The 13,827-nt window shown below is 37.6% G+C and overlaps 1 protein-coding gene across 1 annotated transcript; it reads right to left on the bottom strand.

Moving 5' to 3' along the window:
• Positions 1-386: 386 nt before the first annotated feature.
• LOC140245395 (ADP-ribosyl cyclase/cyclic ADP-ribose hydrolase-like) lies at positions 387-13,357 on the bottom strand. Its single transcript, XM_072324972.1, has 7 exons — positions 13,176-13,357; positions 11,606-11,738; positions 6,790-7,029; positions 4,652-4,728; positions 3,868-3,969; positions 1,939-2,031; positions 387-537 (listed from the first exon to the last, which is right to left on the bottom strand). The coding sequence occupies exons 1-7, from the start codon at positions 13,355-13,357 to the stop codon at positions 387-389; spliced, it is 978 nt and encodes a 325-aa protein (XP_072181073.1).
• Positions 13,358-13,827: the final 470 nt, after the last annotated feature.

The raw sequence follows: 13,827 nt of genomic DNA on the forward strand, positions 1-13,827 counted from the left end.
ACGCACCATACCATAATCTCCGCACACGATGATAGATACTGCAACGTGGCCCAGGCTTTTGAAAATACATTACCCCGTTTTACCATGGAACGTTTCTAGGAAACAGAGGATCGGTTTCTTCTTCTGGACAATGTACAAATTATGTTTGTTTTTTTTTAATTAAAAACAACTCGAGATAACGTCATTCAACGGGATTTTTTTTTTTTTTTTTTTTTTGATAAAAAAGGCCAAGATGCTTCATGGTAATGTAATGCTTTGCTAGTCTATGTTTCTAAAAAAAAAAAAAAAAAAAAAAAATGCTAATCAATGCACATAGCGGCATTTTTAAGGCAATACACGGCAATTAAAAATAGTGAGACCTACTAGTATTTGATAGGTCTTACATCCTAAAATGTTTTCCAACCACTCAACATCGTCACCAGCGTCACCTGTAGAACTAGGAGCGCCATGTGTAAGGGTTTAATGAATGATCCTCCGCTGTATGGACCACAATATGGGCTGGATGGGTAACGGGCACACTGTAACCACATAATGGTACTGTGGAGAAGAAAATGATAAACGATGATATATATATATATATATATATATATATATGTATATATTTATATGATAAAAACCTAAAATGGCATGTATAAAACGCTTTATACATGCCTATATCATTAAGAAGAACACTAATATATATTTATATATTTATTGATTTATAACTATATATATATATGTATGTATATATATATATATATATATATATATATATATATATATATATATATATATATATATATATTCCATATATATAAATTCACGTGATACATTGCCATTATGACATCATCGAAACTGCGTCGAAGTAACGTTTGCTTTATATCATGGGTATGAATGAGACCTTGCCAAATTTAATTTAAACATGGGGACTGGAAGAAGCCCGGATAATTAAAGGAAAACGAAAAATGACAAGACGTTAATATACAGGTTTTGAAATATATATATATATTTGCTCTTGACGTGAATATAAAACAAAAGCAAAAACACTGGGTATTTGTCAATTGCGAACATCTTGGGTGAAATTTGATCGTTGAAGAATCTCCTTCGAAAAGTTTGGGAGTGCGGATGAACAGATACTCGTGCCTGAGCGCCAAACACGAAAAACATCTTGTGTTTGCACACTTTTCTCTGATTTACTCAGTAAAAGCTATTTTCTTGAAGTTTTTAAGTTTCAGTTTGTTTCGCTGCGGAAAACAGACAGGCATGAGACCTGAGAGCCGTCAGTGATTCCACTTTTACTATCAAACGTTGAGGGCAGCAAAGTGCAAACTGCAGCAGTCTCAGAAAAAAAAAAACAGAAAAAACCCCGAACACATCACTGTCTTCCTCTATAATTCTCGAAGCGTTCGTGTCCTTCTTAATGATATTTATTATACACATAAACCCCCCCCCTCTTTTTTTTCGGACACTCATTGCCTAAATCGCACGTAGAAGCTTAACGCATTTATTTCCGAGAATAGTGAGTTAACCATATTCAATCATGTTGTTGTTGGTTTCATTAATCTGTTTCCTTTCAATTCTGCAGAACAAAAGAATGTAGGTCCAGTAGCCAAATCACGTACTAATACCCTCTACATCGTCTCTCCATAGGCTCCTACCGTTTACCCAATCATCTATAAAACAACAAACAAAAAAAAAAAGCAACAGCGACAACCAAACAATGGTTCGAAAACACAAAATATGCAAACTCTATTATATATTCATAGGTTTGCATTGTTTTATAGGCCACATTAGCTTGAGTTTGAGAATTAAGAGTGTCATGAGAGTCATAACATCAAAATATTATGTATTTCATAACATCATCTGTCATCGAGTGATGTAGGTTGACGTTGGATGAGAGTAAGAAAAATAGAATTCCTCTTTTTTTTTTTACGAAGCTGGGATTGCGTGAATACTTACGTCGGGTCTTCGTCACAGGATTCGCTGAAGTTCATCGAGGTGAGCTGTTTACGCAAGGCGAGCACAGAACCATCCTCACACGTTTCGCGAGATCTGGTAACAGAAATTGTGAAGGAATCCATGGGTAATTCACAACAGTATAACAACAGTATAATTTCATTGACTTTGAGTTCATATGGATTGCCTCCAACCTTTGTTTTCTTGGTGGGGGCGCTGTGGCATACTGAGTAGTGGATAAGATTCCCGACTCCCGATCGGAGGACCGGAGTTCGAATCCCGCCCAGTGCTTACGTCCTTGGACAAGATGTTTTTACCCACTATGTCCCTCTCGACCCAGGTGTATAAATGGGTACCTGGTAATGCTAGGGTAATAATAATAGCAGGGCCCTCTGGTAGAGCAGCGGTAACACTGAAGAGGCTACCCGGGGTAAATAAGACATTATTATTATTACCATTATTATTATTATTATTATTATTATTATCATTAATGTTAATATTATTCTATCGCCTCCCACCCCCCCCCCATTCCTTTCAATCATATCCCCTCAGTTTAGTCATGTCACGTTGATGTGTCTCTGCTGTTTGTTCCATTCTGTCTTAATTATTTTTGTATTAAATTAATGTTTGTAATAATGACAGTAAGTATTTTTGAAGAAACTCTTGAGTAGTTCACAATCTACAAGCATTGATTTTTAGTGGACCTCTCAGTTCTCTTTCCCCTCTAAACATAACTTAGTATCTTCCGGTATGTATGCATATCTCTATTTGTTGATCTGTTTATTTTTCGCACACTATAATAATGTATACAATGCTTATGATGTAATTCCGGATTTACTCTATGTTGTTGGAAGAAAAATGAGAATGAAAATGAAATAAATGAAATTGAATGAAACTTAAATAAAAGACACTAGGTGTGGGAGATCAAAATTCATTGATATTGCAAACGACATAAAAAGAATAGTGTTAATGATAAGTATACGATAACAATGCTGGTCATACTACCCAATACGAAGCGTAAGTCAGCCGACCAGGTATCCACAAACACACTCTACTATATTCAGGTTTATTGATTTCCGCACATTTTTCTTACTCCAATTACTGTACATACTCCCTAGCTTATTATTTCATTTAAGTCCTATGCCCTTTACTTCTGTCGGGTATAACCTCCTATTAGGTTAACTAAAATTGTTCTTTATCATTCTGTGTGTACAGACAAATGAATATGAAGCAGAAGACATTAATGGCGAAAGTTAATTGAAAGAAAGTCTGACTCGCAGCGATAACCGCCTATTTTACTTCCTATGTACATATATATATATATATATATATATATATATATATTTATTTATATACAACATGAGGTGGGCTCGGCCTAAGTGATGAGTGCCTCATTTTAAGTATAGTTGTGACGAAGGAAGAAGGGCTGCTAGCTGACGTTGCAGTATAGTTCACTTTGCCTTTTATTGCTCCCAAGCTTTCGACCCTGTTACAGGTCTTTTTCAAGGGCTAGGGACGTAAACAAAAAAAGCAACCAATTTGCAAACACTTGAACAGAATAAGGCAAAAAACAAGGCAAATAAAAGAAAGCCACAAGAAACCCAAAAAGGAAAATAAACAGGAACATGACATAAGGTGACCATTTTCAATGCAACAGAACAGCAATATTGTGACATACATTGGCATGCACGGCAGTGAAATTAATAGGACAGTAGAAGCAGTATGTTATAAAATAAACAATACCAGCGGTTACGATTGCAATGAAATCATTAAAAATAATATAAATAAGCAAAATTGAATTACTTGAACGATATGAAATGAATATAGATAAAGATAGATAGATAGATAGATAGATATAGATATAGATATAAAACTGCCGGTTCCGAGGACTTCGTTATTACGGGAGTCTGCTGCAGCTAATTAATTACTTACTGGTTGTTCGGAATTCGCAGCGTGAAGTCTGGGATGAGGTAGATCATAACGCTCGTCACTTTATCCGTGTTAAGATTGGGCGCCTCAAGCCTTGCGAATACGCTGCATCACACACACACAAAATGATTTTACAAAAATTGAACGAAACGCGTCTGGGGCTGGGGAAACGCGTCACTACATTGCAGATCACTAGGAAAAATAGGGCATTGATTGTACCCAACTCTGGTAATTTACTCCATCATTAATCTTAGCGGAAGAATATCACAATTCATAATAAACTGATGTCCTGCAAAAGGTATATAACACATAACAATCATGGGCATTCAAACAAACAGATAAATCAACAAACCAACTAACATGGTTTCTTCCAGTATTTCCCTCCTCTTAAAAGTCCTCTTAATGCTGATCATATTCCCTTCTAACAGATGATCCTTCCTCATCGATCATCATCTATTATAGGCCTATACACGTATATATCAAACACAGTGACATAATTTACGCCTGGAAGACAGAAACCATGTTAAAGAACAGTTAAATCCCTGCGGTTGATGTGATCGTGAAAAGACAAAGACAAAACTGCAGCAGCAACAACAACAACAACAACAACAACAACAACAGCAACAACAACAACAAAACTGCCAACAACAAACAAACAAAATTAAAGTTCGAGCGCTTTGTATGTTGCATTCTACTTTGGCACTTCCGAGCTCAAATCATAGAACCTCGTACATCGCAAGTCAACAACAAGTTCGTGAGGGCGCTATAATGTAAACTAAATTGTTACCTGCTGAGGTTGAATGCTCCTCCCTTGCGTTGAGCGTTCAAGACGATAAATACTTGTCCTTCGGCCTGAGTCGCCAGCTGCCAAAAAAAAAAGGACAATAATGATGAAAACAAAACATCAACAAAATAAGGAAATGTGAGATGGTACAGGAAATCATTCACTTGCCATAAACGATATCCGAAAAATAATGTGCAAGACATCGCCGGTCCTTACATGGTGAAATAATCAATACTCGCAGGTTTTTTTCCAGGGGCGGATACAGTTATTCCGTAGGAGGGGGGGGGGGGACAAAAAAAAATATTTCTGGCGCCACTTTCGGGTTTTCCGAGTTTCATCGGCTGACACGCAAAAAAAAAAAAAAAAAAAAAAAGTTTCGGCGCAATTTTCTGGTGACCCTACAATAAAAAATGTATCATTTTTTATTTCTTTTATTTCAAGAAAAATCAATGGCTCCCCCTGGATCCGCCACTGTTTCCTGTCAAGTAAAGCAGTATCATCTCCCTCAAATGAACACATTTTGAGAATTTGGGGATTCATGACACATTCTGTTTCTAATGTATGCATGAGCACTGTTATCATACGTTGTTTGACCACCTCATACCTATCCTGACACTTTTCACGTTTTTCTTTTTTCTTCAACCGTTAGCTGATCACAAATTAAGGGAAAACGGCTAAGTTCGACCCTATATACTAAAACTGCAAAATCCATTCCGTGTACTGAAATATAATTGACATGGGATACAAGAACCAACACAGGGACCGCGGAACGATTTCGGGGGGGGGGGGTGGGGTGGAGGATTGTTGGGATGTCAAAGGTCAGTGGTGGAATCCCCCGACGTTTCGCGCAATAATTCTGCAACGCGAGAATACCTTGTCATGACACCAAATCATAATTAATGAGACCTACAGCATTCAAGCACGCGCCAGAGGCGGAATGCTTCACAGACAACTCGAAAACAACTTTTGTGACTTTTAAAAAGTGACCCCTTGACCCGAATTCACGAAGGTGGTACAAATGAAACCATGGTTTAAACCATGGACAAAAACCATGGAGCGCCAAGTGTCGCATGAAATATTTCGTTACGAAATCAGTCATTTCGTCGATGAAATGATTATTTTTTAACGAAATGACAACATTTTGTAACTAAATGAGCATTTCGTCCAAGAAATGATAATTTCGTTAACGAAACGGTCATTTTGCCGACGAAATGACCAATTTCGTAACGAAATATTCCGTGCGACAGTCGGCGCTCCATGGTTTTTTTCCATGGTTTAAACCATGGTTTCATTAAATGTACCACCTTCGTGAATTCGGGCCCTTTAGTTTTTAATGTGTGCTCACTCATACATGACCGATGAGATCACTCTCATTTTCCCACAAAAGTCAATCAGTAACTGTAGAAAGAATCCTGTCAAATCATTTTGCTCAACCCCCTTTTTTGTTCAAATGTTACACTAATTTGATCACAGAGGACGTACTTTTTTTAGTTGTGTGTAAGCCTATGTATTCGTAGTCTTTTGCTACAAAGGCCCTCTGGCTATGTGGTGGTGAGCGAATGGGGGCGAACGAAGCAAGCTCAACCGAGTTGGAAAGCGCCAGGGCCTTTTGAGAACTGATTCGCATCTTTATGTTTGTCCTTTGAATTACCCATTTTTGCTCTCCTAATCGGGGAGCAAAAATCGACCAATCTGCATGTTTGTCTGCCCGAGCCTAATTTGCATACGGCGAATGCATGCCACTGACCTCCACTGGTGGAGGGATACATGTGAACAGCACGGAGGATGTGGGGAGCTCGCCATTCCATTGGTCGACTAGAACCGTTAATATGACTATTCAGTAGGGTTCATTATATGTGTCATGAATATTAATGTGTGAATCAGATCTCAAAAGGCCCTCGCGCGGTCGCGCTCGGCTGGGCTCGCTTCGCTCGCTCGTTATAGCCATCATACAGCGAGAGGGACTTGACCAAAGGCTAATGTATTAGCGTTACTTTTTTTTTCTCCCTTGTTGATTTGATTTAAAAAAAAATGAAAGCAAGATACCAGTTTATATTTTTTTAGTATGTATTAGGCATAAGTATTCACAACTAAATGACACGCGCCTTAAAAATCAAGATAACAACAACAACAGAACTCACTCTCTGAGAAGCGCTGCCCCAGAAGGCAGCCATGGTGTGATTTGGGCAGTTCCTGTCTCCCCACTTTGGGCAGGCGGTAAAGTTGAGTCCCGCCGAACTCGAGTCGTCTGCCGAGCCGCACCACGTGAGGTTACCCGCCATGTAGCCTGGTAGAGTCTCCTCCAGTACCGTGTGCTCTGACGTCACCTGAGCGACGTCTTGAGGAATGTTGGCGCCCAAAACACCAGACCAGAAAGTTGTCTGCCAGATGTAGAAAAACAAACAAACAAACAACAAACAAAAACAACAAAACAAATCAAAACATCTTTAATGTTAAGAATAAAAAAAAAACAGAACATACGTCATAATATCAAAAGGAGAATAAATATAAAATAGTATTAATGACTAAGAAACCAAGAAACAAATCATTGTTGTTACAAATCATTTTCTACCTCACTTTACCTGCAAATACCCGAATAGATTGAAATGCAATGGTGTTATGATATTATGATAAATAGATTATGATTACCATCATCATTGATGACGATGATACACTGTTGTTCCTTAACATGATTTTGATAAATATGCTGTGAGACATCGTCTTAAAAACAAGTGAAAGTCTCCAGGAAAATTCGAAATAAAATAAGAACGCAGCGGAATTATACATTTTACTTTTGCGCACTTTCACATAACTCGAAAATCAGAAGAGACGATTTCACTCTCTCACAAATCTCCTATTTGCTGGTATACCAAAGCATAAAGGACTTCAAAACATTGATAAAATCAAAAAGTCATTATAAACATCATGACAAAGTAATTTCACCTTACGTTTCCGCTCTTAAACTGTTAAAAATGCATACAATAGACTTTGAAGTACGTTCATACTCGGCCTGCAATTACGCGCTGTATAGGCATGTTGATTCCTGTATTTATATACCCCTGAAAGCCAATGAGGGTCGGTAAGAAGGCAATTAAATTAGTGAGAAGTGTAGCCTTGCTAGTAGGCTATATAGCACACTTCCGGCATACGTGCCTATTCAATCCAGTTGATATCACCGTTGGTTTCACATAGCAGGTGGAAGTTGTTGTTTTCATTTAATATAGTAAAAAAAAAATGTATTAAACCGCATAAACGCATCGGTCACGAATGACTTGTAATCATAATGACTTTCCTAAAGCGACGAGTCACCATCGCCATTGTTTCGACGTCCTTCTCCATGTTCTCGATAGGAATTATCTGTGATCATATAGACAATTCTAGTAAATTACCTCGCCGTCTGTATGTTACCCTCAAATGAAATAATTACCATCTTCATGTTATTCGTTTTCAAAGCCAAATCGTAAGCTTCTATTCGAGCGATGCTTACATCAGCTTCTGTACTCTGAGAAACAGGCACCTCGAACAACAATAGTTCGTAAACAAACTGTGATCATGCATCAGTGTGTTACGAGGTCTTCCTATTTTTTAACCAGTGATCGTGAATAGTGTATATACACGTGAATACGTTAATGAAATCACAGTCTTGCTGAGATTTATATAGTTTTAGTCTATAATAGTATCTATATGTTTCCTTTGTGTTTTAGTGTATGTCATTCTAGTTCTATTCATCCCACATCCCCTATAGATCATGTAATCAAGCAGCCTTCACAGCAGGGAAATTGAAGTCGAATTTACATGTGGATTGAATGCATGTAACAATATCATAACACGTCCACAAAGTTTGGGGAGTTTCGGACAACCGTTGAAAATTATGAACTTTTAAAGATTCGTTGAAGCCATCACTGGATGAGAAGACTACTTAAAACGTTCGTGGAGCTAATAATATATGCAACTCTATAAAGAAAATAAGGAGAAATCCACAACATTTCATATTCATGAAAGATACAGCTCGTTCCCTCGACTTGCACCTGATCGACAAAATTGCCCTACATCGACGTAAACATTCGACTTGTTACTGACACATGTTGAGGGAAATATATCATTCATCCTGCTTACTGAAAGAGGTAATTATTGTGGTCATTTAGTGTGCCAGGAATATGAAAAAAGTTGATATTTTCTTTATGTTTCCCTTATGTTATTTTCCATACATGACGTCACAAAGAGTTGTGGTCTTCTCATAGCGATGAATTAGAATTTTACAGCTTTTTGACGGATTGTACGTACTTCCTTAAACTTCGCTGTTGTGTTCTACTAATGTTTCTACATTCCCCTTAATCACATACACAATTGGTTTTCATGCTCCTTTTATATTGGAGAGCGCGGCACATTCGTAACGGAAATTGTTTGGGGTCTCATCCTGTTACCGTATACATTATGGAGATTGAGAATGTTTACAGCTAAACAAAGGAAAGGAAACGGAAATATTATATCATACCATGTCATACACTTGCACTTTCGCTATAATAGCATACCTTCGTAAGGCATGTAATAGATTGACTCGGTTTTACAAGTCATTTTTTAAATAGCCCATACCAAGTATCACGATGTGTGGCATTAAACGAATGATCTTTATCACTGGATTATATACAGGGCAAATTATAGCAAAGCTTCACTCCTTTTTCTCTATATCAAATCTTACAGAAGGCTGTCCGTTTTGTTTTGTGGTGTTTTGTTCTGTTTGTTTGTTTGTTTGTTTTTTTTTTTTGTCTTGTGGGACAAAATCGTGAAAGTGACAACCTTTTAATCTTTTTATATATATTTTCACAAAGCAGTGGTATTGGTTAAAAGCATTCTATGCAAAGTCGATGAGATGGCAATAATATTGTCACATGCGATATCTTTCATCGACATTTGAGTCTACATCTTAAGTCAAAATTTTGGTTAATTTCAGGACTCAACATCGAGCAAGTCCTTATCCCCCAAAGTCATCGTTGCTAATTATACTATATACCAAGACTTCACGCAAAAGATTACTTCTATACAGCATAATTTCAAAAACTTATATTTAGTGAAGGTACTGTGACATCAATACTTCATCTGATTTTGCATACGTGGTTGGAGTCAACATCACTATTTATCACTATTTTCTGAAAAACGTGTGAAAACTTAAACTAAATCCTATAAGCTTCGTCTCTTTCAGTACCCTACTTTATCGAAAATTCAACCACGCTGTTTGTTTGATTTTACTAAATCTATTTATTCAAATAAACTGGAATATGGAGTGACACTGTAATCTAAAACCCATCAGCCATGCACACCTGCTCCCAGCAAGACTTTTCCTGTTTACACAGAACATTTATCAAAGTCGGAAACATGGGTAGGTCTCAACTCTATATTGCTAAACACAAACTCCTCTAACCGCATACAGTTGCACACTTTCGTTTTCCAGAATTTTTAGAAAAAAAAATGCTTGCTGATCCCCCCCCCCCCCACCGATTGCATTTTTGTCATTAAAGGGATGGTACAGTATTGGTGGAGATGAGAATTGGGCTTTTAACTTTTTGCGAGATACCTAATTAGTACAGAGCATACCATTCTAAGAGGAATTCAAAGTTTATTTGATGAAAATTGGGTTTGGAATGACTGAAACATCCAAAAACAAAGTAAAACAAGGCGATCGTAAAAAGTGTGGGGCCCACACTTTTTTTAGAATCGTCTGTTTTGGATATCTCAGCTATTTCAAAACCAATTTTCATCAAATAAACATTGAATTCCTCAGGGAATTACATGCTCTTTCATATTTCATAAGAGGTTTTTCATTATCTCACCAAAAATGTTAGAAACCTGAAATTAGGTCTCAACCAAAACTATACGATCCCTTTAATACCAACTGTCATTATTTCTTTTGTGGTTGTCATTCAATGCCAAAGTGAGCTCAGTCAAACATTAGAGCATGTCTCAGTCTCCAGTGTGAAACACATTATGCGCACACTCCTTCCACTTCGATCTAACCCCGCACAATATAATACGGCGTCATGTCATCTTGCCTGCGCAGGAGAGGAAAAAAATATTAAAAGATTGAAGTTAACATTATGACATGACATCGAAAGTATACTTTGCCTCATTTATTACACATCGTCAAATGTTGACTTGTAGTTCAGCTGACTCGTATAATAAAATTATGAGAGAGACAGAAGGAAATAAGAGAGACAGAAGGTATAGATATGATTATGCCTTTCTGTTGCCATATCAGCTTTGATTAAGCAAGCTGTTTTTAAAAACAAGACCAAATTATACGGAAGTGCCTCAGCCACTCTCTTTTTGAGACTCCTTAATTATGTCTTATGCTTGCAGCCTGAGACACCTAGTCGTCTTGTCTATAGGACGAGGATGCACAAAGGCGCCTTTATCTACACTTACTATGGCGCCTATTAGGCGTTTGCAAGTTGTAAGAAGTTGTCTTTTTATCCTCTGATCATAAACAAAGAGCCCTAAATGGTTTTGAGAAGTCGTCGTTTCGTCTCTAATGGGCAAGATTCAACGGAGTCATCCCACAAGACCGACACCCACGATTCATACAGCTCACGAGTCACACAGTCCAAGAGTTCGACATAGGCAAATAAAGCCCATGAGTTCGACACTAGGTAAAAACATCCCACGAGTTCGACAGATACAACACCGGGCTTATAATGTGTCGGTCTCGTGGGCCTTGTTGGCTTGGTGTCGAACTCATGGGCTGAATGACTCGTGAGCTGTATAACTCATGGGCTGTATGACTTTTGAGCTGTATGACTCGTGGGCTGTGTGACTCGTGGGTGTCAGTCTCGTGACGTGTACCAATTAACAAATTTCCACAACCCGCCATGCGCTCGTCGTATATAGACCGAAGCCTGTAATAATGCATGAATTCTGCCAACCATCAGACTTGTAACTTCTCATCTCGATTCCTTGACTCACTTTGTCTCTCCTTGTTTGGGGAGGAGCCATGTTCAAGAACGCGTCGAAAGCATCAGGTGGTGTTGCACATGGGTCCACGCTTCGGATGGCACTCATGAACGAGTTCACGATGGACTCACATTTCAAGTTACGACTGGGGAGTGACCAGAAGAAGAAAAAGACGATTATGAATATGATCATGATGGTGATGAAATTGTTGATGATTATGATGATGATGATGATGATGATGATGATGATGATGATGATAATGAAGAAGTAGAAGAAGAAGAAGCAGAAGAAGAAGAAGGAGGAGGAGGAGGAGGGAGAAGGAGGAAGAGGAAAAAGAAGGTCCACATGATTGGGTTTCATTACGCATATTTGTTGTTTCTTTATTCTTAAAAATAGGAAAGAGAATGAAATAAGCTCAGATGAATTACAAACGCTCTTCTAGATTAGATTTCACTGTGATCATGGTGATATAAGATTTTTCTTCTCTTTGTTTCCAAGCTTGGTATGAAAATTACGATAACTTCATCGCAATATTGGTGACAATGATAGTATTATGATTAGCAATGATAATGATGCTACAACTATATATTCTTCTACTATTGAAAATCATTACAACCTTCATTTGGTAACCCCTTGCTCAGATTTCTGAGTTTTGCTCTCTCTCTATTTTGTTCCGTGATTGTATTCATCACGCTATTTATTAACCTATTCATTTGTACTGATTTTTTTTTTCTGCTAATAGGTTTGGTATTTAATGCCTGTACAATGGATACAGTTACCATGTAATATCAAAGGTCTCTGTTTAACTTTGGGAGCAGTGATTTAAGAAATTTTCAAGATATCACATTTGATGCATGATCATGTGTAGGTCTGTTGTATCACAAAACATCCTACCATATAAAATTTTCTCAATAAAGCCTAAAATATACGGAGATATCAGTATTTTTCTAAATAAACCGTAACTGTTGACGGTTTAGTCTGGAAACATTTTTGTTATATCTAGCGTTCACATTTTGTGTATTTAACAAAACTTAACATCGATTATACGGATTCAATTTTTACAGTGGTTGTTTCTATCCCTAACTCACATTCTAAAACTATTTTAAAGCACTAATGCTGGGTTTTTGTTTCATCTGCAAATGGTAAATAAGCCTTTAAGTATCAGCATATGTTGCAAAGTAACGAAAGACTAACAAAAACTTAGGGGATGTTTGACGGGAAGAAATTTGGGGTGGAGCCCTCTAAAGTCATGGGTTTTAATTTTTTCGAGTTTTCTTCTTCTTTTTTTTTTTAAAGCCAAGCGTGTGTGTGCTTGGGGTTGGGGTGGGGTGGGAGGGGTTCCTGCAGGCCTCCTCCCGTTCTGCGACCTCTTAGCATCCATCCCAATAGGATTTTTATTTGTGTGACTTCAAAAGTGCTGCGACAGGACCTTCATTTCATGAGCATGTCTTCATTCTTATTGATGTCATGTATTATGTATAATGCAGATATGAATAAATACATCCGCTTTGTATCATCTTAAACTTCCCTCTGTTATGGTGTGAAAAAAAAAAGAAGAGAAACCCCGAAGTGCCTAACTTACTAATATGGTAGGCATGGTTCTCCCCGGAGACATTCTTTGTACTCCTGACATCGTCCGAAGAGGATACCTGTGATGTTAGGCGTGGTCCCTGCAGTGAGTTCGACACTCGGATTGGCAACGGTCATCCCCAGCTGAACGACGACCAAGAAAAGAGCGAAAAGGGGGCGAAGACTCTTCATCATTTTCAGATGTCCAAGTAATGGTGCTGTGGTAGTTTTATCTGTACAAGACGCATAAATTACCATATCATTATTGTTTCTTTACTCAGTGGACTTCTATAATTTTTGTGCATTGCACTTACAAACATATCTCATCTGCAGATCTTTCCCCCACCATCCTTGACTGTCGATGAACCATAATAATATATCAATATGTGAGGTAATTTACTGCGACTATTCTCTTGGTGTCATTCTAATTGATATTATATATATAATAACTTTATAATAAATAGAATCATTATCTATATACATATATGTACATAACATTGCATTTGCTCCGCATATTGGCAGTACTAAAAAAAAGCAAATCATAATAATGTCTCAATAGAGGAATGCATTGAATGCCAATTGCCTTGATTTTAATTCAAAATCCGAATTTTCAGGGGCCTCCCCCTTCATCAGGGATGAAAGTGCTCCATATATGTACGTACATA

This window comes from Diadema setosum, chromosome 22, assembly GCF_964275005.1.
Source record: "Diadema setosum chromosome 22, eeDiaSeto1, whole genome shotgun sequence".
NCBI lineage: Eukaryota > Metazoa > Echinodermata > Echinoidea > Diadematoida > Diadematidae > Diadema > Diadema setosum.